The following is a 22,741-nucleotide window of genomic DNA, read 5'->3' as shown; positions in this document are numbered from 1 at the left end:
AATATAGAGTGTTTACACTGAAACCGATTTGCACCGATGTGACTGTGAGTGTGAGTGCCAGGCTCATCAGTGCCTGCGCTGCATCAGGACAGAGGCCGTAGAGACGTTGGCGTGTACGTCGTGGACCCCCCGCCGTACCCCGCGTGCCTCAAGACTAACCCCTGTACTGTGTGCTACCAACTACGCCTGACGCCGTCGCTCAGGGCGACCGCAGTTGCTACTCTCGAGGCTGGGCTTGCTGGCGGCCGCAGCAACCAGGGCCCTGGCCAGCTCCTACGCGGGCTCCTGCACAGCCGGCGCGCCACAATGCATGCCGATGGCCGAACTCGTTTTCAGCATTCCAACGAGACAACCAACCGCATGTTGCTACACAGAACATCAGCAGGACGCCTCAACCAACTGGCTCCCTCGGCCCCCTCCTGACCCATCAATGACGGTACCCGATACCCCAACACCATCGCCGTGCAACCACGATTCAGCACACCGGCACACACGAATGCTGCAAAGTGTCTATGCACAGGTGCATGTATGCCTTATATAGTTGTATGTCGTGAACATAGGTACCGTATGCGCTGCATGGCTCTAACTAGCGTGGTCAAGCGCGCAGGCCTCAGCCGCGCCCTCCGGAACTCCTCTTTGGCCCTCTCTCTTCAGGGCCCCCTCCTTTTTACCCTGGTTCACACCCCAGCTCCAACCGCGCCCGCACAGGCGCCGCTGCTCCTGTCCCTGCAGCCGCCGGCCTCTCCATCTCGACTCCGTACCCCACGCCGCCGACTGCGGCGCGCTACATCTGCGGCGGCGCATGCCAGCGCAGCTCCGATGAGGCCACCGCCACCACCACCGCCGTCGCGCCGCCTTTAACTGCTAGCGCCTCCCGTCACCGCGCCAGCCTCCGGCGCCTGCGCTCAGGAGAGCAGGCGGCGGCGTAACAGCTTCTCGGCGTCCTGCACCAACCTGTCCTCGGGGCGCTGCACTTCATCATCCAGCCGCTCCACGTCGGCTGCGACGTCGTCGGACCCCTGGGTGCCGCCCACAGCGCCGCCCAGCACGCCCGCGTTCAGCAGCAGCCACAGCACGACTGCGGTGGTGTGTGTGGCAGCGGGCAGCAGGTGGGGTGGTGGGATGGCGGAGTGGCAGGTGGCAGAAGGACGGCTGGCGGTGGCAGCGGGCGCAAGGAGGTTGGCGGTGGGCTGGTCAACTAGGGGCAAGCAAGGAGCGCTGGCGGTCAGGGTCGAAGAAGCGACAAGACGGGCGAGAGGCTACGATGGGGGTACACAACTGCGCTGCCAAGCCGGCACTATGATCCCAGGGTGCGCTTGGGGGGAGCCCAATACGCGTCTCCTGGCCCAGACACACTGCCCCTCCCCCAAACGCTCGGGAGGCCACGTAGCACACAATCTGTGCTGCTTCTGTGGACTGGCCACGAAGCACGATTGGACCGCTGGGTTGCTAGTCGCGCTCGGCGCGCGGGCGCGGAGGCGACTCACTGAGGATGACGGCGAGCAGCAGCGGCAGCACCTTGGACCGCTGCGGGTGGGGGATTACACTCATGATCATTAAAGAAGTGAAGGCGTAGGGGGCGTTGTAGATACCAGCCCAAACTCAACCAAACCCTATGCAACAGGGCGAGGAGGAGAGCGTGGGGGTAAGAAAGGGCGTGCCAGGTTCACAGTACCTTATCGGCCTTGCACGCATCCCTAGGATGCTCTTGCCCTTGCGCCCAGACGTGTTGTGAAGCCTTGTTGATTCTCCGCAGTGCCGCCCCCGGGCATTTACCCCTTCGTCGCGAGTCGTGCATAGGCTAACCCCTCCCCGCCTTCAATTCTTAAATAATCATGAATGTAATCCCCCTCCCCCTCTTCACTGTGCACTCACGCAGTAAGGGTAGCACAGCATGGGACAGAGGCATAGCGCGTAGCAGCAGCACAGCTCCATAATGGCGCAGTGGCAGGCCCAAGTGCCCACGCAGCACGCGCATTTGCGCGCGGCGCGCCTGCACACACATGTGAGCGGGTGGGCGGGTGGAAGGGTGGAAGGGTGGAAGGGCGGAGTCAGCAGTGACCGGGACCGCCAGCGCTACCTTGACCATGTCCAGCGGACACCCGAGTGCCACCATACAGCACGTCAATACGGCTGCCAGGCAACTAAGTTTGACGCAGCGTTGCTTCCTCTGCACCGCAGGCGCAACGGCGTGTGACAGGATTGCTGCTTCAGCTAACCACGGCGCTCGCCCGTGTCGGGGGGCTGGCTGGCAGCTAGTCCAGGCGGCAGGGCCGCACCGGCGCTCCACTCACCAGAGCTTGAGCCACCAGACCTTGTAGCGCGTGTGCGTGGGGTCCAGGGTGACCACCACGTCGCCGTTCAGCCAAAACTGCGTGGCACGACAAAACGGCGGCAATGTGGTCCACGGTTGGTGCGTTCTCTCCGGTACCGCAATATGCTGTGCAGCTGTGCGCTGTGGGCAAGAACGGCGCTGGGTACCGCCCGTGTGTGCTGAGAGTGCACCTTTGGTTTATACCATGAGCACGCATTCCCCCAGACAATCGGTAGGACACAATCGACTATGATAAAACACAGTACGGGTAAACCAAATGCGCACACATGACATCCACGCGCGCCACGCATGTACCCGCGGCATGCGCTTCTTGCTGCCCTCGAACTCCTCCGCGTCCAGCCCCTGCCCCGGCAGCAGCCCGCCGCCCGGCACGCGCCGCGCGTACTGCACGTAGCCGTACAGGCGGGCGGGCTCGCACAGCAGCTGCGTGTCGGGACTGGCCGCCCAGTGCTCCTGGGGGCAGAGAGCGAGGGGGGCAGGGACACGAGCAGGACAAGGAGGCTGTCAGAGTGGACGGCGGGTATCGTGACGACCGGTGGTGGGAGCTTGGCACATATTGCAAGGAAGCCGTGCCCGGCTGCCCTAGGCAGCAAGAGGCACGCGCATGCGCTTTGCTGCACGAGTGCACAGTACCCGGTGCCTCCCTCTTTTAAGTGTGTGGCCATGTGCGCACACCGCACAGTGGTGGCCCTGGCGGTGCCGCGGCCCCCTCCCCCACCTTGCAGGCCTTGATGCGGCGGAGGTAGGACCAGCCGCCCAGCCAGAGCCAGCCCACGAACTCCCGCCGGAAGGGCCCCTCGCCGCCCAGCACCTCCACCACCTGCACAGGGCGCGGGACGCGGCAGGGCAACGGTCATTGCGGCACGGAGCCGGCAGCCGCAGTGGCACACAGTGGCCCTGTGCCTCTGTCACTTTGCTGCCTCAGTGATGCTTGGGTCCGGTCGTGGCCCCTGCCGTCCTTGTGTTGTATACAACCCAGGCATGTGCATGCACGACGCGCGCGCGGTCCACGTCATTCTGCCCTCAAGTCCGTCTTTCACAACACGCCCTCAAACTGTTTCCGTCCCAAGTCCCCACCCCCGCACCAGGTTATACTCCTTGAGACTGCAGCTCTCCACCAGACACGCGAGCGCCTCCTTCACCAGCTTGTGCGCGTCCCGCCGCCCGCAGCGGTGCAGCCACACCCACAGCTGCCGGTTGCGCACCAGCCACAGCGCCGTCGCCATCTTCTCCGCGGGCGGCAGCGCCGCCAGCGCGCCGCGGTTGCGCACCAGGCGCAGGAAGGACTTGGTGTAGTTGAAGTTCCAGCCGATCTCAAACAGCGTGATGGGGCTGGTGGCCTGCACATGGGGTGGAAGGGGCCGCGCTATGCATGTGTAAGGGGACGCGTGTGTCGGTGGGTGGGGACCTGGCTTGGGCGCGGTCATGCCTGACACGCGGCGCATTCATAGAGTTGTTTTGAGTACGGTCGCATCAAGACGGCTTGCCCCCCTCCGGCAGCAGCACCGCGAATGTACCGAGCGTTCTGCGGTTGCGGACCTGCAGACGTACGACTCGCACACGGGTACACGGGCCAGGACACAAACAAACACACGCACACACACACACACACGTGCACACGTACACACACGCACGCACACACCCATACCTCGTAGTGGCGGAAGAAGCGCAGCAGCATGTAGCGCATGGCACCCATGCCGTCCAGCAGCGCCAGCAGCGCGGGGCCCTCCTGCAGCGGGCCGCCGCCGCCGCAGTCGTAGTCCGCAAGCAGCCGCAACAGCAGCCGCTGGGAGCGCAGGTACTGCGGGGGCGTGTGCGAGGGCGGTGGAATGCGAGGGCGGTGGAATGCGTGGCGGTTGAGGCATGGCGTGCGAGGCTCACCCTGGCCCTTAGAGCCTTAAAACGGCCTACATAAATGCCACAATCCCTTGGTCCCTACTCCCCTGCTTCTCTCTTGATGTTGGGCATTTGAACAAATGCCCCCCCAATCGGCCCTCTCCCATAAGTATTATCGTTTGCAACTGTCGCCTCTGCATGTGCTCCGGTCGTTTTCGTTGGTTTTGGTTTAGTTTGGGCCGGTATTTACAACCCCCCTCCCTCCTCACCAGCAGTTCCTCGCTCGTGAGCAGGCGGCGGGCCCAGCTGAGGTAGACCTGGTCGGAGGCGCCCACGTGCACGCCGTCGTCAATCCAGCGGCTCACCTGCAAGGGCAGGAGGCGCGCGTGTGGTGGTGGTGGTTTGGATTGGTACCTCCACCCCCTCCCCCGCCTGCTCCGCTCCACCCCTCACCCTGTCGCTGAGCTTCTTGCGGCTCTGCAGCTCCTCCATGAGCTGCTGCGCCGCCATGCCGCGACCCACATGGCCCGCAGCCGCCACCGCCTTGGTGCTGATGTGCCCGTACGCGAAGCCTGTGTGTGTGTGTGTGTTAAAGAGCACAAGAAAAACGTTGCGCAAAGTCAAGTGTGTGTGTGTGTGTGTGTGTGTGTGTGTGTGTGCGTGTTGCGAGTGGCGCGAATGCAGCGGCCGTCACACCCCCATGCACACGCGCTTGTCGACTTCCTTCACCACACAGGCTGCTGTGTGCCTCCTCCGCTTGTGGCCTCAGTGGCGCAACAGGGTCAGCGTGTGCGCATCGATTCGGTGTGTCAGCATCAGCTCCCACATGCCCGCGACCCCGGCCCCCCCGCCCAGCCCCGACACCCCAGCCCCCTAGCCCCCTCACCCAGTGGCAGGTAGTCTGGGTGGCTGTTGGTGAGGCGCGTCAGGGCGTCCACACAGCTGGGCGAGCAGTCCGGCTCCTGCACGTAGATGCCGCCTGAGGGGGTAGGCGGCACGGGGCAGGGGGGTCACATTCATGATTAATTAAGAAGTGAAGGCGTAGGCAGGTACGGGGGGGGTCCATGCATGTTAGATAAGTCGAGAGGGCGTAGCTAGGGGGGGTCACAGCTTCACTGTGCCGCTGTTGTTGAGAGTGCGGGGCGCTGCACTGGCCACCGAGCGCCCGCCTGCTAGCCTTGTGGAATGGCTGGGCCACGTCGCGCCCGCCGCCGCCCCACACCAGGCTGCGTACTGCGTGCGCACAGGCCCCCCATACCCACCTGCAGCAACTCTTGCGCATGCGCATGCGCCACCCAACCACCCCAACCACCACCCCAGCCACTTACCCCAACCGCCACCCCACCGCCCACACACTTACCGTACACCTTGAACATGGACACCACGGTGCAGTACCGCCGCCACGCCTCCTTGTCCACCAGTTCTGGAAGCACTGTCGCGGCGCCGCCACCGCCGCCGCCACCGCCGCTGCCGGCGCCGCTCATGACGGCCAATTCAATTGCTTCTGTGTTGGCCGCGCTCTCCACCTCGTCCATAACGGATGTGAATTCAACGGACTTATGCGGCGGCTGAGCAGCCTTCTTCTTCTTGTCCGCGCCGCCAAAGCAGCCGCCAGACAGGCAGCCGTGTCGCCGCCGCATCTGCTCCTGCACCGACATGCCCGCCCGCACCATAGCTGCCTGCAGCTCCGCCTCAGTCGGCAGGCCCGAATTGTCGCTCTTGCTTTTGCTCTTGCCCTTCCCCGCCCCACCCTCCGCCTCCTCTTCCTTTGCCCGCTCCGCCCCTTCCGCCTCCACAGCCTCTTCCACCAGTTTTCCGGCCCGCCGCCGCAGCACGGCTGCGTCCGGCACCGCCACCGCCGCGCCGGGGTCCTCGACCAGCATCGACGCGCCGTTGAACAGCACGCACGTGCCAGGCGGCACGCTGCCCGCCTCGCACGCCAGCTCCAGCCCATTGAGTCCGTGGAAGAACAGCACCGTGTCAAAGAAGCGCGGCAGAGGGCCAGGCAGCTGCTTCTTACTGGTAAACCCGCCGGCAGGCTTGGCAGGTGGCGGCGGCGCTGCCGCGCCGTCGTCGGGGGCGCCGCCGAAGGTGCCGCCGGCGGCGGCAGCACCGGCGGCATTGGGACTGGCGGGTGTGGCAGGACTGGTACCGCAGGGTGGTGTGCTGCCGCCGCCGACAGGATGCGCTGCAACCAGGGCGGACTGCAGCTGCCGTGCTGTGCTGCCGATGCCGCTGCCGACCCCACTGCCGATAGCACTAGCGCCGGCCGAGCTGCCGCCGCCAGTGCCGCCGCCGCGGCTGAGGCCGGTCTCGGCGGCGCTGGCGGGCGGCGGCGGGTCCTCATAGTCGATCTGGCGTGGCACGAAGCTGCAGACGGCCTGTGGACAGGTGCGACGTGTGTGTCTTAAAAGCACCAGCATTGCAGGGAAATGCAAGGACCCTGCCATGTGTGCTGGAGAGCATAAGGACAAGAACACACAATGACCGTGTACGGTATGCCATGCGTCGTGTGCGTGTGCGTGCTTAGGAATTGTGCGAGCTGCCCTCCATCCCACGCCTTCCTAGCCCGCACGCAGACATTCACGCACACCCACACACCCACATACGCACACACCCACACACACACCTTGGTATACACGCCAATGCCCGCCAGTGTGGAGGCGAAGGCGCGCAGCTGCGGCGCCGTGCTGTAGCCGCTCTTGATGTCCAGGAACAGGCCGCCGGGGCTGGACAGCATGGCGGTGCAGGACTGCGCCACGTGCGGCGGCAGGCCGTACAGCTGGTGAGCCGCCTGCGGAGCCGGGGGAGGAGCGGAGAGGAGCGGGAGGATAGGTTGGGTTAAGGGCAGGCGGCGTGCGGGAGAGGGCGCAGGGCGGCAGGAGGCATAAGTGAGTGTGGGCCCCATCCCACGGCGGTGGCCGCCGTGTGGGGCCCGAGGCGTTGCGCACATAAACCCCTCCGGCCAACGCCCAGAGCTCCACCCCGGCACAGACGTCGGCTGATTGAGCAGGGCGCAGTGGCGGGGTGGGCGATCAGGGGGCATTCATCACACACACCTGCAGTGTAGTGAGCGTCTCCCAGCGCAGGCTCACGCTCACGGCACACCGGTGTGTACCGGAGCACAGCTGCGACAGCTGCGAGTCCGCTGCCGCCGCGTCTGCGACCACAAGGACGCATGACGCCGCCACATGCGTACCAAGCCGCGTATCGGTATCTCAACAGACTGCGTTGCTTGCAACCTAAACGCAAAGGAGGGCCCCGCGCGGCATCTCTACTTGATGTCATGGCAAGAACGCGCTGGCACACTCACACGGCACTTCGCCGACGCACCTGTGGCCACAAACACGTCATCGGCGCCCAGAGCCGCGCCCGACACCATCCCCTCCAGCAGCAGCTGCGGCAGCGCCTCGCCCTCCTCCAACCCCTCCTCCTCAAAGTCCGACTCCGCCTCCGACTCGGGCGCGGCCTCCAGAGCGGCCTCGTCCTCGTCGCCGTCGCCGAGGCCCGCCGCCTGCTCGCGCGCCCGCTCCACAATGCTCGCGATTCTGTGCGGCGTTGCATGTGAAAGTGTGTATGTGTGTGCGTGTGTGTGGTGTGTGTGTGTGTGTGTGTGTGTGTGTGTGTGTGTGGGAAAGCACGAGGTACAGTGCGCTGTGTGTGCTGGTGGCAGCAGCGGCGCGCCAGCGCACGGTGCGGCAGCGCAGCAGGCGTGTGGTGGCAGGGTGTGACAAGGTGTGGCGGCACTGCCGGACTTGGGCAGTGGGCACGGCGCAGACTCTGCACCAGCAGGGCCAGAGGGCCACTACGTGTGTGGCGCGACTAGCTAGGCAGCGCTTCCGCACAACTGGCTGAGGGTCTGAGAAGCGGCACGCGCGCACCTGACGCTGGTAGACGCCTTGAAGGCCGGTGCGCTCGGCGTGCCAGGGCCCGGCGTCGTGGCCGAGTGAGCTGAACGGCCATGCGCGGGCGGCCCCACCTTCTCCAGGGCCCCACGCGCGCGCAACCAGCCTCGTGCGGCGCCGGTGCCTTTGGCCCCGCCTTCAGCCTCACGCCCCATGGACTGGGCCCTTGGTGCAGCCGCAGCCGCCTCCAGCTCTGCGTGTTGCGGCTGCTGCTTCCGCCCTTCGCCCTCACCGTCGCCCTCAGTTGCCTCAGCAAGAGGACCGGCCGGCAGAATGGTCAACGCCGTGAAGCCGCGCGCCCGCTCGTCGCCACTCGTACACCCAATATCCGTCTGCATCTCGACCGCCTCTGCCACCGGCCGCGGCGCGTCGCCCAGTGTGGGAGTGGACGGCGCGATCGTGTGGGTGACTGGCTCGCCAGCAGAGCCGGGCCCTGCTGCTCCTGCTGCTGCTGTTGCTGCTGCCGTGGGCTTGGGTGCGCGGCGCACGTGCAGCTGCGCGCTGAGCGTGACGGCGCCGTCGCCGCGGCCGGATAGCGACATGAGCGGGATGATGGACCGCGCCAGGGTGCGCGGCTTGCCCTTGGCCGGGATCACCTGTGTGAAACCGTGTGTGCACGTCTTTGTTTGTATGAGCAAGTGTGTGCTTGTGTAAACGGGCGCAAGCGCGAGAGGCCCTTGTATGCTGGGGCTAAAGCTGAGGTAGGAGCGGGGCAAGGCGCGGCGGCCTGTGGGTGCCAGCCCGCCAGTGCACGTGACCGGTGGGCATTACAGACAGGCCCCGAGCCCACAGCACGCTTCACGGGCCCTCACCTCCACCAGCAGCAGTGTGGTGCCCATGTCGCGAGCCTCCAACGGGTACAGAGACGACTTGCCGCCGCCGCCGCCGCCCGCCGCCGCCCCCTGCTTGCCAGACAGGTCCTGTGTACACAGCAGAGTCCGCGGCCCCGTGGCGGCAGCAGCAGCGGCGGCGCTAGCTCCGCTAGCAGCCGCGGGCGCTGGCCCTGCTGCCGCTGCGCCTCCCGTCTCGGCGAACTTGCTTAGCTCAGCCGGGCTGTGTGAGTGTGTGTTGCCAACCACTCGCAGCCGCACAGCCAGCTTCTCCGCCGGCGGCAACGTCGCAGCGCCGGACGCCGCTGGCGGCAGGCGCAGCTTCAGCCCCGCCACCGACAGCTGCAGATACCTCTCAAGGCTGGGGCAAGTCGAGCCATCCGCGTGCGTGGTGTACTGCGCCGCGGTGGCGGCGTCGACGGAGCCCGCGTGCCGCGGGTACTGCGCGTGCTGCGGCTGCTGGCCGTGGCGACGCACGTGGTGCGGGTGTGCGAACAGCGGCAGCGGCGTGTCGTGTTTGCCGTTCGCCCCCGAGTTGAGGGCGGTGGCGAAGTCCGCCAGCCATCTCAGCGGGCTGATGCCGTGCTGGCGGTTGTGGCGGCGGCCCATGGACTTAGCCACGCCCTTGCAGCCCAGCGTCATGGCGATGGCCTGGAGGTGCGGGTGAACGTGCGTGTGGGAGGTGTGGATGGAGGTGCAGGTGGAGGTGTGGATGGAGGTGCAGGTGGAGGTGCGGGTGGAGGTGTGGATGGAGATGCGGGTGCGACAGGGCAGCTACGGGGGATGCAAGGATTGCGGGTGCGACAGGGCAGCTACGGGGGAGGTGTGGGGAAGGCAAGGTGGCGGCGGCAGTGCTGGCGCTCTTGCGTTTCAGAGAGGACACGGCCCATGTCGAGCACAAGGGCCGGTGCCACGTGTCCATGCGGGTCCCAGCCTGCCCTGCACGCGCCAGCCCTGCACGCGCCACCCACCTGCTGCACGAGTGCGCCCGGTGTGCCGTGGTCCACCACCGCGCCCGCCAGATCTGTGAGGGCAGCCGGTGACGGCAGCGTGAGAGCAGCCACTGACGGCAGCAGCGTCTGGGTCGCTGAGCACCCCAGATTACAGTCTGACGATGCAAGGCAGCGATGCAACGCACGCTTGGCCCCGCGCACGCGTGTCAGTACCGCGCAGCGAGCATGCCGGAACGACCCCCCACCACGAACGTCACGACCCCGACAGGGGCGTCATCAACATCATCGGCCAGCCCCTCGCCTCCAACCTACCCGAGGCATCGTCCGGGTTGAGCCACAGGTCCCACTCCAGCCGCATGGGCGCGTAGCCGTAGCGGTTCAGGCCGGGGCCCCGCCCGCCCGCCAGGAACGGCCGCAGCATGTAGGGCACCTTTGCGGGCGGCAGGCCCCACGACTGCCACAGGTAGGGCCCGGCGGGCATGCAGCCGGCGGGGCCTGCCGCGGCGTCGCTGGCGGCGTCGGCCTCCAGCACTTGGCGGGGCGGCAGCACATGGCCCATCCTGCGGCCGGGGGATGCAAGCTGGGAGGCATGTGCCCCAAGACAAGCGCGGCCTCACATTCCGGACTTGTAGTGAGAAACGGCCTTCTCCTCCTACTCACGCCTGCAAAGTATCACGGCCCACCCAGCCACCCACCCAGCGACCACTCAGCCACCCACCTAGCCACCCAACCACCCAACCACCCGCCCAGCCAGCCCGCCACCCAACCGGCCCGCCGCCCACCTGACCAGGCCGTACGCGCACAGCACAGGGCTGTTCTCCAGCACCAGCATCAGCGGCAGCAGCTCCCGCCGCGCCGCCGTGACGCCGTCGCGCTGCAGCCCCGTCAGCTCGCGGATGACAGACTCCACCTGCATGCCGAATTGCAGGTGTGCAGCAACAGAGTAACCAGCCATACCTATACACATGCACAGTAACGTACGCTTACACATGCCGCGGTGTCCATCCTTCTCTCCTTGCTTCCTCATCAAACATCGCGCCACCGCCGCACCTTGTCGTCGCCGCCCTCGCCCATGCTCTCAGACAGGATGGTGCCCCAGCGCGGCTCCGCGAGCAGGGACAGGGCCGCGCCCTGCATGCAAGGGACAGCCACAGTGGACGGGCATAGAGCGCAGTTTAAGTAACGCCTAACCCGCCTGAATCCAGGCGCATTCCCGCACTTGCCTATGAAGCCACAGCCCCGCGTATGGTCCCTAACCGTGGCAGTCCCCTCCCTTCGCCAGCCAGCCCCCATGCCGTACCATGAAACCTCCGTGCGCGTAGCTGTGTAGCTGGCGGGCCAGGGGCGGCAGCAGCTCCAGCTCGGGCAGCCGCGCCACCGTGTTGGGCAGCGTGAGTACGACGTAGTCCAGCTGGGAGCAAGGGGTGATGGGTTGAGGGTGGGATGGGGTGATGTGCCCAAGCCCAACGAGTAGGGCCCAGTCAGGCGGCGGACAAGGAGGAACACGGGAGACAAGGTTTGGGTTGGAGCCTTGGAGGGATTGCGTCCCAGCGCATGCCATGCCACGCCACGCCCGGCGACGCTAACGCCTTCTTTGTCGTTGCAGGCTAAGGCTGGGCGCATTAGCTGCTGTAAGAAGTGTGACAAACGGAGCGCAAGCCAGACCTTCCCGAAACCCAAACAACGTGTGTGCATCTCTTTATATGGGATAGCGTGGCAATGGTCGGCGCCTGTTTGCTTCCCTCACCAGGATGTGTGCCACCTCCGGCCCATGCAGCTGACCCACGACGTTGCGCTCCCGCAGCGGCAGCCTGACGGTCCGCCACTTTGCGGCCGTACCCGTCTCCAGCAGCTGCGCCGCGCCCGCGCCGCCATCTGCCCGCAAGTCCAGATAGGCATACAAGGCGTTGGCGAGGACGCGGTACGCGAGCTTCAGCCGCCCTTCAGGCGCGTTCGGGACAACCTGACAGGTCGGGTCGAGTCGGGAGTCAGGCGCGTGCACCAAAACACTTTCCAGACTTCCCAGACTTTTGATTTAACGCTCCGAGACGCAGAACTGCCTCCGAACATGTATCAGATTATATATGATAGCCATGCAAGTATCTGGCTGGCGCGCCCAGAGTCACAACGCGCGTGGTCATGTGGACGCGGTCGCGTGTTTGGATGCCCATGTCTCACTCACTCGCAGCTGGACCTTGTTATCTCCAGGGTGCGGTAGCCTCGCAACGAATGCGGCTGCTACCGTGCCATTCTGCGCAGTGAACAGCTGGGAGAGGAGAACTGCCCGCTTGCTTGTGAGCTCGACTTTGACGCACTGATAGTTGTTTGGCAGTCCGAGAACAGCGCGAGTGCGGATTTGCACTAATTGCACATCCTTGTCAACCGTGCTGCCGGCTACGCGGACAGAAGCCGCTCTTTCAGAGCGACTCATGGTTCATGTTGCAACTCGACCTGTGTTACATAGCAACTACAACCTGTGTTACACAGAAACTACAACCTGTGTTACACAGCAACTACGCTATCCAAACACCGAGCCGATGCATGTGCGCTCCTCGCCCCTCTTCACGGAATGATCGCGTACGGCCGCATACGGCCGCTTACGACGTGCCCCCGTCAAGCGGCAGAGCGACCCGTCCAAGGCTGCCGACGGTCACTTGCCTCACATACTACAGTTCAACTTGTTCGCACCGCATTCTTACTCGTCTGTGCCTCAAAGTTTCAACGGTGAAGTAAAACAACCGGACCGCCCCCATCTCCCGCAGTCCATGCGCAAACATCAATCCTGCCCAAAACGCGTCCGTATCCACTGACGGGCCGCAATAGACACGGCATCCAAGTCTACATACAGTTCCTGTCGACACGGCGCCCGCCAATAAGGCGGGGCATCAAAACATATGCATACAGGAGGGCCGACTGCCAAATGACGCAGTGCTCGAAGTGTAAAAGAATCTGGCGTTTACAGCAGGTTGTCGAAGCAGAGGCCACATGCCAGTGCGTGAGCCCCATATGAAAGACATTCCCTAAATTGTACTCCCGCTCCACCTCTACCCACCAGGGCAGCCGTCAATTCAGCACGCCGCGGGAACGGCCCGCTGCTTCTGCAGCATCCCCTGCTGCGTACTTGCCCGCCCCGCCGGCCCGTTACCGTTATTGCCCAACGCTGGCGGCTGGGAGCAGCCACCGTCACTCGGGCGATGCTGCCGCGCCGGCCCGCCAGTGGCAACTTCTCCTGAAGTTGCGCCAGACACTTGAGCCTCCGCAGAGCTGCTGGCCCCAAGTCCGTTCAGTAGCTGCTTCCTACTGCCCGCTGCTCCAGGCACCAGTGCTGGAAAGGTCGCTGGGGAGGAGCCCGCATCCTGCGGCCTCGCGACCAACGGCGCCGAAGACGACCGCAGATGCCGCGCCAGTGGAATGTCCTCCGGCGCCGGCGCTGGCATCCCACCCAACACCGTGAAAGTGCCCTCGACACGGGGCACGCCACCGGACGCCCCATGCCTGGCAATGTGCGGCGCTGGTTCCGCGCGCACCAGGGGCGGGCCGCCCGCCAGGCCGCCTCCTCCGCCACTGCTACTGCCACTGCCGCGTTCATGCACGGCCTCGCCTGAAGAGGTGTGCCCCTCCACGCGTCGCGTGTGGGGCTGCTTCTGCTGCCGCTTCTTCTTCCCTTGTCGCGGCTCCTGTCTTTGCCCCTGGGCAAGGCCCTCTCCTGCGGAGGCGTGCTGGGGCTTTTGGCCACGCCCAGAGCCCCGTTGGTTGCGCCCTTGCTCTGCGCTGTTCAGTGACGCGGACAAGGCCTTAGCCGCCGCCCGCCAATACCCTGGCGCCTTCTCCTCCTCGTCCTCCTCCTCCTCCTCCTCCTCCTCGTGCCTGCTGCCCCGCTCTGATCCCCGCAGCGCATCCCAGCTGGCGTGCTGCCAGCTGCCCGCCGCCTCGTCCGCGGTGTGCCGGCGCGCCGACGCGTGGTTGGTGCCGGGCCCTCCAGTGGGGCCGCCGCCGCCACTACCACCCCAGGGCCATCGCCCCTGCGGCCCAGACAGGCCCTCGTGCTCCGACTCGTCCACAGCTGACAGCTGGCGCTGCAGCAGCGGCTCGCTGCGGCCAGCGTGGCCCCTGCCATCTCCCCCGACATGCCGCCGCCGCAGCCCCGCCGCGGCAGAGCCGCGGAACAACGCGCCGCCGTGCGCCACACCGCCGGCGCCAGTTTCGAGCCGCCGGCCCAGCGCTTCCTCTCCCCGCATATCCATTCCTGTCTCTGCCTCCGCCTGCTCGCGCTGCATCATGGCCGCCATTAGCACCCGCATGTCGCCGCTGTCCGGCTCACTGCTGTCACCTCCGGCAGCCGCTGCCGCGGCCGCCGCCACAGCGACGTATCTGTAGTGGTACATTCCGCCCGGCGACGCGCCGCCCGGCAAGCTCATTGACGACTCGTCCGCCTCCGCCTCGGCCTCCAGAACCCCCGACAGGCCGCGACTGAACACCGAAGGCAGGTGCCCGCTGGCTCCGCCACCGTTGGAGTGGCCAGAGAGCAGGCTGGCCAGGTTGCCTGAGGTGGACAGCGTGAGCGAATAAGACGAGCGGGCTTGGGGGCCGCCCGAGGAGGAGCCGCCGCCGTCGAAGGAGGGCATGCTGACGAAGGACGGCAGCGGCACGGAGGCGGCGACGGCGGCCGGTAGCCGGCCCTTCTGGCGCGTGAGGAAGCGGCGCAGTTGAAGCAGCAGCGACACGCGGTGCTGCACCGTCACACACGCCACCGTGCACAGGAAGTTCATGACGGCCTGCGGGTAGTGGGCGGGGTTTTAGATGGCAGCCCAAATTAAACCGAACCCAATGCAAACGAGCGAGGAGGAGACCGGGAGCGGGAGCGGCGCCGAGGACAGAAAGGTTGGGTCAAGCGGACGGCATGTACCGCCCATACAGAACTACCCAAACATGTACAGCGTTGGTCTAGCGCCTGGCTGTACCAGGCTAAAGACAATGTGCTCGGCCGTGGCTGCGGCAACTTGCCTGGAAGGACTTGAGCGCCTGCACGAAGGTCAGGCGCACTGCATTGTACGCGCCCACCACCTCAAGCCCCAGCCACTGCCACACCGCCACGCCCGACGTCAGACCGCCCACGGCGCCGCCGGTAGCACCGCCCGCCGCACCCGCTGCCCGCGCAGCCGACGCCGCCGCCCGTGCGCCGGCCTGCATCGCTGGCGCCACGCGCTGCGCCGCGCGGCCCAGCGTGACGGTCCACTGCAGCGCCCACACCAGGCCCTGCCACGCCGCCGCCACCTGCTCCGCCAGCTCGCCGCCCGCCCAGCTCAGCGCGCCCCCCACCGTGTAGGCCAGCTGCACGGGCCCCACCAGCACCATGCCCAACAGCGCCGCCACCAGCCGCACCAGCTGCGCCACCAGCACCGCCACGCCCCACACCGCCCGCGCCGGCGGCCCCAGCACCATGCCCGCGAATGCTGCGGCCTCAGAGCCGTAAGCCGCCGCCGCCGCGACCACGGGCGCCGCCGCCTGCGCCACCGCACCCGCCGCTGCCGCCACGCCGCCGCCCAGCCCAGCCGCCACCGCCTGCAGCAGCGACGCCACGGGCGCCAGGGCCGCGCCCAGCGCCGCGAGGGCCGGCGCCAGCAGCTGCTGCAGCAGCGCCGCCAGGCTGCGGAGCGCGCGCATGAAGGACACCAGCAGCGGCGACTTGCTGAACAGGTAGGTGAGCAGGATGCTCATGCGCAGCTGCGTGTGGCGCTCCAGCCAGTCGCTGAGGCGGTCCCAGAACTCGGCGGCCGGCAGGTAGAGGCGCGAGGCGATGGCGGTCACCACCTGCTTCAGGAACGGCACCTGCAGGGAATAAGCAATGGACTGGCTGATAAGAAGTGGCTGGTATGAAGCTGTGCTACCGGTTGCATGCCAAGGTGCTAAAATGCGGCACAGCTGGTCAAGGGCAGCTGCACACGTACACTTCCACACGCGCAAACGCGTCATTCCAATACCAGCAAGCGCTCATGATAGGCTCACGTTCCGCCACAGGTCGTAGAAGCCGGCGGCCATGGAAACCACGGAGATGGCCAGGAAGGCCAGCCAGGCCGCCCGCCGCATCCACGGCCGGTACGGCAACCCGTAGCACGGCATCAGCATGGCCCTGTGCGTATGGGGGACACATTCAATGCCGCGCACACGACCGCCGACAGATACCCGCACACGTCAACCATGCCTGCATACGCTCAGCCAGGATTGCAGTTTGCATCGTGACCCACGATGCCGCAGGGGCCACAAAGGCCTCGTCTGGTGGATCCCACGTCCGCCCTAACTCACCAGGGTGGCAGCCCGCTCTCGTACAGCTTCAGCAGGCGAATGTCGCTCTGCGCATTGGCGTGGGACAGGCGAGGGTGCGTCATGTACATGCGTTGTAAATCATACGTGTACACCCCTGCACTACAGTATATTTGGCTTACAGCTCCTAGGCAAGTCGTAGGCCTGGCGGTTCGAGTTTGACCACCCCCGCACACGCGCACCTTCACAAAGCGGCGCAGCATCTGCGGCAAGAACGGGTCCCGAAAGCTGAGTACCAACGTGCAGGCGCGATAGGTGCCACTGGGTACCGTCCACCGGCTTGCACGAGGCACATCGTCAGCCGCGGCCGCCGCGGCCACGGCCGGCCCGGAGTCGCCCACGCCGCTTGTCCCCGCTGCGGCTGCAGCGGCCCGGCCGCCGCTGCCCGCACTGAGTGCGCTGCCGGGGTCACCGCTGCTGCCGGCTGCGGCGGCCAGACGGCTGAGGTCCTCCCACGATGTGCCCCACCCTGGCGGCGACCGGTGGTAGTGCACGCTCCGTGTGCTGCTTGCGCCGCCGTGCTGCCGCGCATGCACACGGGCCGCCGCCAGCGCCTCCGCGTCACAGCTCCGCCGGTAGGCGGCCTCGCGCGCTGCGGCTAGGCGCGCGTTGTACGGCGCGGTCACGGCGTCAAGGTCACCGCTGAAGGCGCGGTTGGGCCCAACGCCTGACAGGGACCCGTGCAGGTCCGAGCCCCGCTCCGCCGCCGCCCCGCCAAGCAGGGACCTGCTGCTGTTGCGGCTGCGGCCGTTTAGCTGCAGCGCGGTTGTGGAGCATGGGCGCTGCCGCAGGCTGGCAACTCCCCGGTCGCGGGCGGCAGCGCAGACGGAGCCGTCACTGCTGTCCGCCACCGCCCTCGTCCCGACCTGCTCCTGCCGCGGGTGTGGTTCCCGGTGCTGCTGGTGCTGATCCCCAAAGGCTGCTAGGTTGTCCACGGAGCGCACTCGCCGTGGCGACGACACCTCCTCGTGCTTCAGGCGGGTCATCTCCGCACGCGTCATGGGCTTGCTTAGGCCCCCCCCGCCACCACCGCCCCCCGACGCACCAGCGGCATCGCGGCTTCGCCCTGTGCCCGTCTGCGACCTGCTCGACAGCCCACCGTCTGCTGTCCCGCCCGACGCCCACGACGGCAGCTCCACGTTCAGGTTCAGTCTCCGCCTGGCCGCCAGACACCGGAGCCCCTCAGCTCCCCCCGCTGCCGCCGCGGCAGCTGCGTTAAGTGCCACTGCCGCTGCAGACGCCGCCGCTGCGGCTGCTCCTGTGAAGGCCGACTGCGCTCGGCTGCCGCTCGGCGCCTCGTCCGCGGACAAGCAGCCGCCGGCGCCTGCGGCCGCAGCTGCCGTGTAGCAGCTCGCTGCCCCCGGTGCCGTGACCCTGGACCGGTGGCCGGTCTGACTGCACGGCCGGCTCATTCGACTGGCGCTGACACTGCGGGACGGCCAGGAAGGTGCCGCTTCTTCACGCAGCTGCGCATCCTGTCCGCGCCCTGTGGACGCCGCCGCAGGCCCCGCCGCGCTACGTCTGAGGGCGCGCCAGCCAGTGGTGTCCGGCCTCGCATGGGACGGCCCGGCGCACCCAGCTGCGGCAGCAAAGGCGCTTGAGGTGCTTGTGCTGCGCGGCCGGGGGTGCTCCCGCGGAGAATGCGAGGTCTGTTGCCTGCACATGCGATGCAGGCGCAGGGTACGGTGGCAAGAACGATTGCGCAACAGATACACGTGCACATATTAGATTCTTCACCCAGATAGCGTCTTCGCATGAGAAATTTAGGTCCGCTCGGCTGCGTAAGGTACAATTCCATGCATGCGACCCACATCAACGAGCGCCTACCCTAATGCGCCGGGCCTCTGAAGGTGTGCAGTCATCACGGCATCACCAAGGCCGCCACCGCCGCCGCCCACACCCGCCCAGGCGTGACCCTCCAGCGAAACCTTGCTGGGTGTGGGCGCCGCCGAGAGTGCGGCGCGGCGTGAGCTGGTGGCCTGAGCAGGCACCGGCGAGTAAAAGTCACGCGCATCCTCCACCTGTGACAAAAAGGCGCGGAGGAGCGGGTTGCAGCACGAAAAGACGGCAGAAACAGCTTCGTGATAGAGCCGCCCGCCGCTGCATCCTGTCCTTGGTGCAAAGTGTGGCCTAGTATCCAGCCCGGCGCACCGTCTTGAAGCACCGCTTGACGACCTGTCGCGCCTCCAGCGTCAGGCGCCCATCGTCATGCAGCGGGCAGCGATAGTCAATGCCCACGATGGCTGACCAGTCTAGCTCCAGAGCTACGACCTGTGTGCGGTGGGAGCCGGCGGGTCAACGCGCACGCCGTCGGTCAACTCTTGCGGCGGCGCCAGGGAAGTTCAAGAGCCGCGGCCGCATAGCGCAGCGGTTAACAACGGCGCCGGTCTCCGAAGGTCCTCCATGCCCACGGATGCCGCAGCCCCCGGCACATGCATATAGCATATGGCTGTTCATATGGTTAAACCGGATCGTGCACCTGCCACACCTTGTGGGCGGGGCTTTCTTCTCCCCATGCAAATGGGTTCTCCTTTGATTTGTCCCACAAGCGGTCGAGACACTGCTGCAGCGCCTGGCCAAGTCCGCCGTCAGCCTACGGGAGAAAGGGATAGAGATTATAAAGGACTTAAAGTACTGGCGGGAGCAAGGGGAACGGCAGGCACTGAGGGAAGGCCGCAGCGGCAGTGGGAGGCACCGACACCGTGTCCACAGCATGGACTGCCCCGGTTTCTTCACACGCGCACCTGCTGCGGCTGTTCACGCAAGATAAGGATGACGAAGCGCTTGTTTTCATTGTCTGAGAGCACGGCGCGGTACGCGCTCCGTCGAGGCGCAAACGGGCTGCGACACGCCCACAGAAATTGTGTTCAACCATGCAACGAGGCAAGCGCAAGGTGCAACTTACCCTATACTGAGGCCCGTTAGTAGGTGCAGCTTCATCGCAGTTTGTGCCTAGGGGCTCCGTGGGCGCCTGGCTAGGCCGTTTCCAGGACCATTTCTCGAGCTGCGCCTGCTCATCGTCGAGACATAAGAACGTTTAAGCATTTCAAGCGGTTTATTTCATAAGCGCTTTTTGGGCATCGGCTATAGGGTTCTCTGCCCGAGAGCCAATCGCGCCCTGAACTCGCAATTCGGCAAAACAGTTCTGCCCGGCTCTGGGCCACTGTATCCCCGGCCGATACAAAAGCTGATTTCATATTTGCATTATCAGCCAGAACAGAAGGTGCTGGAACCAGAAGCCCGCAAAAGCGGGGATGCTGCCTTGATATGTACATGCGCTGCACATAGGCAATATGAGCACCGAATTTCGGATCAAGTTCGTGGGCGCGGAGCACGAGCCCGATGTACTGGTTCGGGTCAGCAGCGGCGACAGGATGGAATTGCTGGTAGCAGAGGTAGGTATGTCTTCATGCTCATGTTGCGTTGCGCGCTCGTAGCACGGCTTTTGGATGCATGGATGGGGCCCATGTAACTCTGCAAGCAGGTGACGACGCTGCTACGTGTTCTGCCCCACGCAGGTCTCCAAGGTGAAAGAGCTACCGCCTGGAAAGTTTTTGCGGGTTCTGTGCGCCGGGCGCGAGCTGTTCGCGGGTAAGCGGCCTAAGCAAGTTACGCCAGCGGCCCTGTGTGGTACCTCCCCAGACAGAGCCGCACAGCCGTACTACCTTGACGCCTGCAGCCACGGGCGCTGAACATGCCTGTGCACTTTACACGCAGACGACGATGTGTCCAAAGCACCTGGCCGCGTGCTGCATTGCATGGTCGTGGACTCGCAGCCGGTGCGGCCGCCGCCCGCACCGCCGCGGAAGGTGGTGCAGCCGCAGCCGGCGCCACCACCGCCGCCCGTTGTTGAGCAGCCGCCGGTGGACTGGGTGAGACTAACAGTGGCTTGCGCTGAGACCGGCCTGATGCTGGAATCGGGGATTTGGGTTTCGGTATCCATGGGAGGTGATGACAGCCTTGTTCACGCTGCTGCCATACTTGCTGGCACCAATGCACCCTGCAGCTGGATGTCGTGGACCCCGGGACGGTTCTAATGTGGATCTTTGGATCTATCCTGGCACTTTTGTGGCTGCTCTTCGTCTTCTACGGTGAGATACCGTAGTTACCCACGCGAAGGGTTATGTCGTTTGTGGAAGATTGCATACAGAGGCCAAGCCAGGCGCACGCCCAATCCCATACCGCCGATATCGCATACGTCCAGGCTTACTGATGAACGGCTGACCCGTCTTGACGCCTGCTGGCACTGTACATTTGCGCTTGCCCCATGCAGCTCACATGTTTGACCGCACCAGCGTGGTGATGCTGGTGATGATGACGGTGGCGTTCCTCATCCCGTGCGTCCTCAGCTACCTGCCCTGGCCCACCTTCCTGCACCCCCAGCCGCCGCCGGTGCGGCCCGGCGGGGGTCCATATGACCCGGCGATGGGGCACTCGACGGCAGTGGCAGGGCAGCAGGCATGGCAGCGGCAGCCGTTCAATGGGGAAATCCCGCCGCGGCCGCCGGCGCGGGTGCGGCCAAACACCTGATGCGCCTGGAGTGGCCCAGCTCAGGCAGCTCTGGCTGGTGTCACAAGTGGCTGGCGTGCACGGGGACAGAGAGGCCGGTCGGTATGGCTCACTCGCTGCATGCACACTTTGCATTGGTTGCCATGCCGATCCCCATCGCGAGGCCATGTGAGGCAGCGCGGGGTCCCGGCTGAGGCATATGCACTTGAATAACGCCCCTTCTCTGAGCAACGTTGCGTGTTTGTACGCAGCCGTGTCGGGATGTCTTATGAAGCAATGTAGTACTGAGGAGGCTGCATACTGCGCCAGTACTGGCAGCAATTTCATCATGCTAGTCTTTTGGGCATGCGCCGGCAGCGTTGGCTGGGTATGATGTTATCTCGCATGCTTTAAACGCGGTACCGATAAGCCGTAAACCATGCAGATGCTGAGGAGGAGGAAGAGCAAGAAACGTATGGAATGGAGACGCGTGTGGGTATGTTCGTAAGCTCACGTGGCTATCAGTACGGTAGTTTCAGGCTTGGCGCGAAAGCTCCAGCGGTAGGTGGTTAGCGGCGCTCGGATGTAATGTTTATTTATGCTAGTTTGGCCGGCCGCTGGCGCTGTCCCGGGAGCACAGCAGCAGGGGGTCGGGTGATGATGTGGGGCGCGGTGTATGGAGGTGGCATCCTGTATGCTTATCTGGGCGCTTCATTGCGTCAAGCCAATCGAGTTTTCACAGGTTCGATTTTGTGGCGTGAGAGCCGCCTCACCCCGGTTAGTGCACGTGCTTGAGTGCTGTGCCGCTTTAGGGTGCCGTAAAGGCCGAATGCTCCCCGTTACACGGGACTTGAGTTGCTGCCGACGGGCGGGGCTGGGTGGCGGGCAACGTGGCAGGCAAGGGGTAGATGGCATAACAAAATGGCGAGGACTGCTACCCCATAATGGCAACACACTTATGAAGTGTTGAGGGTCCGTATGCCGCGGTATGTAGTCCTGCCCATGCTTGCGCTACGACTGAGTGCTGGAGTGTGTGTATGTGTGTGTGACCAAACCCAGCGTGTTGGGCAAGCTTGGGTAGGCTGGCAGCGCGCCGTGCGAGTCCTGCGCAGATGTGCGTGTGGTGTGATTGCTTGAGCAGAGTGCGTGTGTGCCGCATGCAGCAGGCGCGGGAAGTGGAAGTGTGGGGGAGGCAATGCGGATTGACGGCGTGACGGGGGATTAACAGCTTCCCGGTGCTAAAACGACTGGGTGCAGAGCCTAGTTGCGCATCATTGCGAACCGTGGCTCGGGATGAATGCTATGGACTTCATTGTTTGGGCAGCAAACAAGGTGATGAATGCACTGCGCGCTGGTGGTGGCCCGCGTCTTGTCTATATGTGTGAGGGATGGAGGACAGTGATAGGCTGCTGCAGGCATGAATGGAACACGCGAGGAGCGAGGCAGGATGAAGGTTAACTTCCGCCGGCAGAGAGTACATGTTGTGTGTGGTTACAAGGTGGTGAGCACGACGTGCATTCCTGTCCTTGTAGAAACCTAGGCCCGGAAACCTAGTACAGACGTGTTCAACTCGTGTTGCGGCGGGTAGCATAACGCATGCGTTTGAACTTGAGCATATACCGGCCACCCTCATAAGCCGCGCAATCGCGCTGGATGGAGGGCTTGCTGATTGTTGGGATAAACATGAGCTCAAGCCCCGGAGGCGGCGCGTCAAAAGAGCTGGGGCCCCCACGTAGAAGGGCACGCCGGGAAGGAGGAGGTGCGTGCGGTGTCAGCTAATAAACGGGGGTTTATGCATTACGGTCGCTAGCCGGCATCAGGTCCGTCTCGTGAAGGCGCAGGCAGAGGTGGAGCAGTTTGGAGTATGGACAGGTGAAGAAGGGCTGAGTGGGCGGTGTTCGGCAGTGGCTAACGGTGTTAGGCAGTGGCCAATCGGTGACGGTGGGTGGCAGTGTCAGGTGTGGCTGAGTCGCCGCCCTGCATTGCCCACACGTTCCCGTCGGCATTGTAGACTATCCCGGTCCCTCCAGATCATCATACTTTATTTATAGGTCATATTCGCGCCTTTCGTTT

At 65.1% G+C, this 22,741-nt stretch overlaps 3 protein-coding genes across 3 annotated transcripts; 1 reads left to right on the top strand and 2 right to left on the bottom strand.

Annotated features, from left to right (window-relative positions):
• Positions 1–12,255, bottom strand: CHLRE_12g513900v5 (uncharacterized protein). Its single transcript, XM_043068275.1, has 25 exons — positions 12,107–12,255; positions 12,042–12,053; positions 11,607–11,822; positions 11,160–11,270; positions 10,910–10,990; positions 10,642–10,769; positions 10,172–10,419; positions 9,878–9,930; positions 8,889–9,557; positions 8,053–8,672; positions 7,505–7,719; positions 7,231–7,331; positions 6,801–6,965; positions 5,532–6,552; positions 5,058–5,150; positions 4,625–4,743; positions 4,441–4,536; positions 3,984–4,136; positions 3,421–3,675; positions 3,054–3,155; positions 2,630–2,788; positions 2,295–2,371; positions 1,876–1,993; positions 1,488–1,527; positions 1–1,078 (listed from the first exon to the last, which is right to left on the bottom strand). Exons 1-25 carry the CDS (start codon positions 12,107–12,109, stop codon positions 906–908), a joined length of 5,028 nt encoding a protein of 1,675 aa, XP_042918370.1. The 5' UTR covers positions 12,110–12,255; the 3' UTR covers positions 1–905.
• A 48-nt stretch (positions 12,256–12,303) lies between these two features.
• CHLRE_12g513852v5 (uncharacterized protein) lies at positions 12,304–19,225 on the bottom strand. The gene is made up of 10 exons (XM_043068274.1): positions 19,086–19,225; positions 18,925–19,021; positions 18,669–18,773; positions 18,332–18,451; positions 18,008–18,201; positions 16,363–17,836; positions 16,163–16,209; positions 15,866–15,989; positions 14,864–15,688; positions 12,304–14,634 (listed from the first exon to the last, which is right to left on the bottom strand). The coding sequence occupies exons 1-10, from the start codon at positions 19,118–19,120 to the stop codon at positions 12,928–12,930; spliced, it is 4,728 nt and encodes a 1,575-aa protein (XP_042918369.1). The 5' UTR covers positions 19,121–19,225; the 3' UTR covers positions 12,304–12,927.
• A 120-nt stretch (positions 19,226–19,345) lies between these two features.
• CHLRE_12g513800v5 (uncharacterized protein) lies at positions 19,346–22,691 on the top strand. Its single transcript, XM_043068273.1, has 5 exons — positions 19,346–19,575; positions 19,699–19,771; positions 19,898–20,052; positions 20,187–20,271; positions 20,454–22,691. Exons 1-5 carry the CDS (start codon positions 19,474–19,476, stop codon positions 20,708–20,710), a joined length of 672 nt encoding a protein of 223 aa, XP_042918368.1. The 5' UTR covers positions 19,346–19,473; the 3' UTR covers positions 20,711–22,691.
• Positions 22,692–22,741: the final 50 nt, after the last annotated feature.

Source organism: Chlamydomonas reinhardtii, chromosome 12, assembly GCF_000002595.2.
Source record: "Chlamydomonas reinhardtii strain CC-503 cw92 mt+ chromosome 12, whole genome shotgun sequence".
Classification (NCBI taxonomy): domain Eukaryota; kingdom Viridiplantae; phylum Chlorophyta; class Chlorophyceae; order Chlamydomonadales; family Chlamydomonadaceae; genus Chlamydomonas; species Chlamydomonas reinhardtii.
The sequence above is the reverse complement of the archived record's forward strand: the minus strand, read 5'-3'. Positions and strand labels throughout refer to the sequence as shown.

What these genes read in the sequence shown, in the direction of transcription:
- CHLRE_12g513900v5 (XM_043068275.1), bottom strand. An exon ending in ACGCGCACGGAGGTTTCATG is followed by an intron (nt 10,991 to 11,159) that starts GTACGGCATGGG and finishes CCTTGCATGCAG; the next exon opens with GGCGCGGCCCTGTCCCTGCT. An exon ending in GCAAGAAGCGCATGCCGCGG is followed by an intron (nt 2,372 to 2,629) that starts GTACATGCGTGG and finishes CGTGCCACGCAG; the next exon opens with TTTTGGCTGAACGGCGACGT.
- CHLRE_12g513852v5 (XM_043068274.1), bottom strand. Translation starts at nt 19,120, where the DNA reads ATGAAGCTGCACCTACTAACGGGCCTCAGTATAGG. An exon ending in AAGAAAGCCCCGCCCACAAG is followed by an intron (nt 18,452 to 18,668) that starts GTGTGGCAGGTG and finishes CACCGCACACAG; the next exon opens with GTCGTAGCTCTGGAGCTAGA. An exon ending in AGGCGCTCAAGTCCTTCCAG is followed by an intron (nt 14,635 to 14,863) that starts GCAAGTTGCCGC and finishes CACTACCCGCAG; the next exon opens with GCCGTCATGAACTTCCTGTG.
- CHLRE_12g513800v5 (XM_043068273.1), top strand. Translation starts at nt 19,474, where the DNA reads ATGAGCACCGAATTTCGGATCAAGTTCGTGGGCGCGGAGCACGAGCCC. An exon ending in TGGAATTGCTGGTAGCAGAG is followed by an intron (nt 19,576 to 19,698) that starts GTAGGTATGTCT and finishes TGCCCCACGCAG; the next exon opens with GTCTCCAAGGTGAAAGAGCT. An exon ending in GCTGCTCTTCGTCTTCTACG is followed by an intron (nt 20,272 to 20,453) that starts GTGAGATACCGT and finishes TGCCCCATGCAG; the next exon opens with CTCACATGTTTGACCGCACC.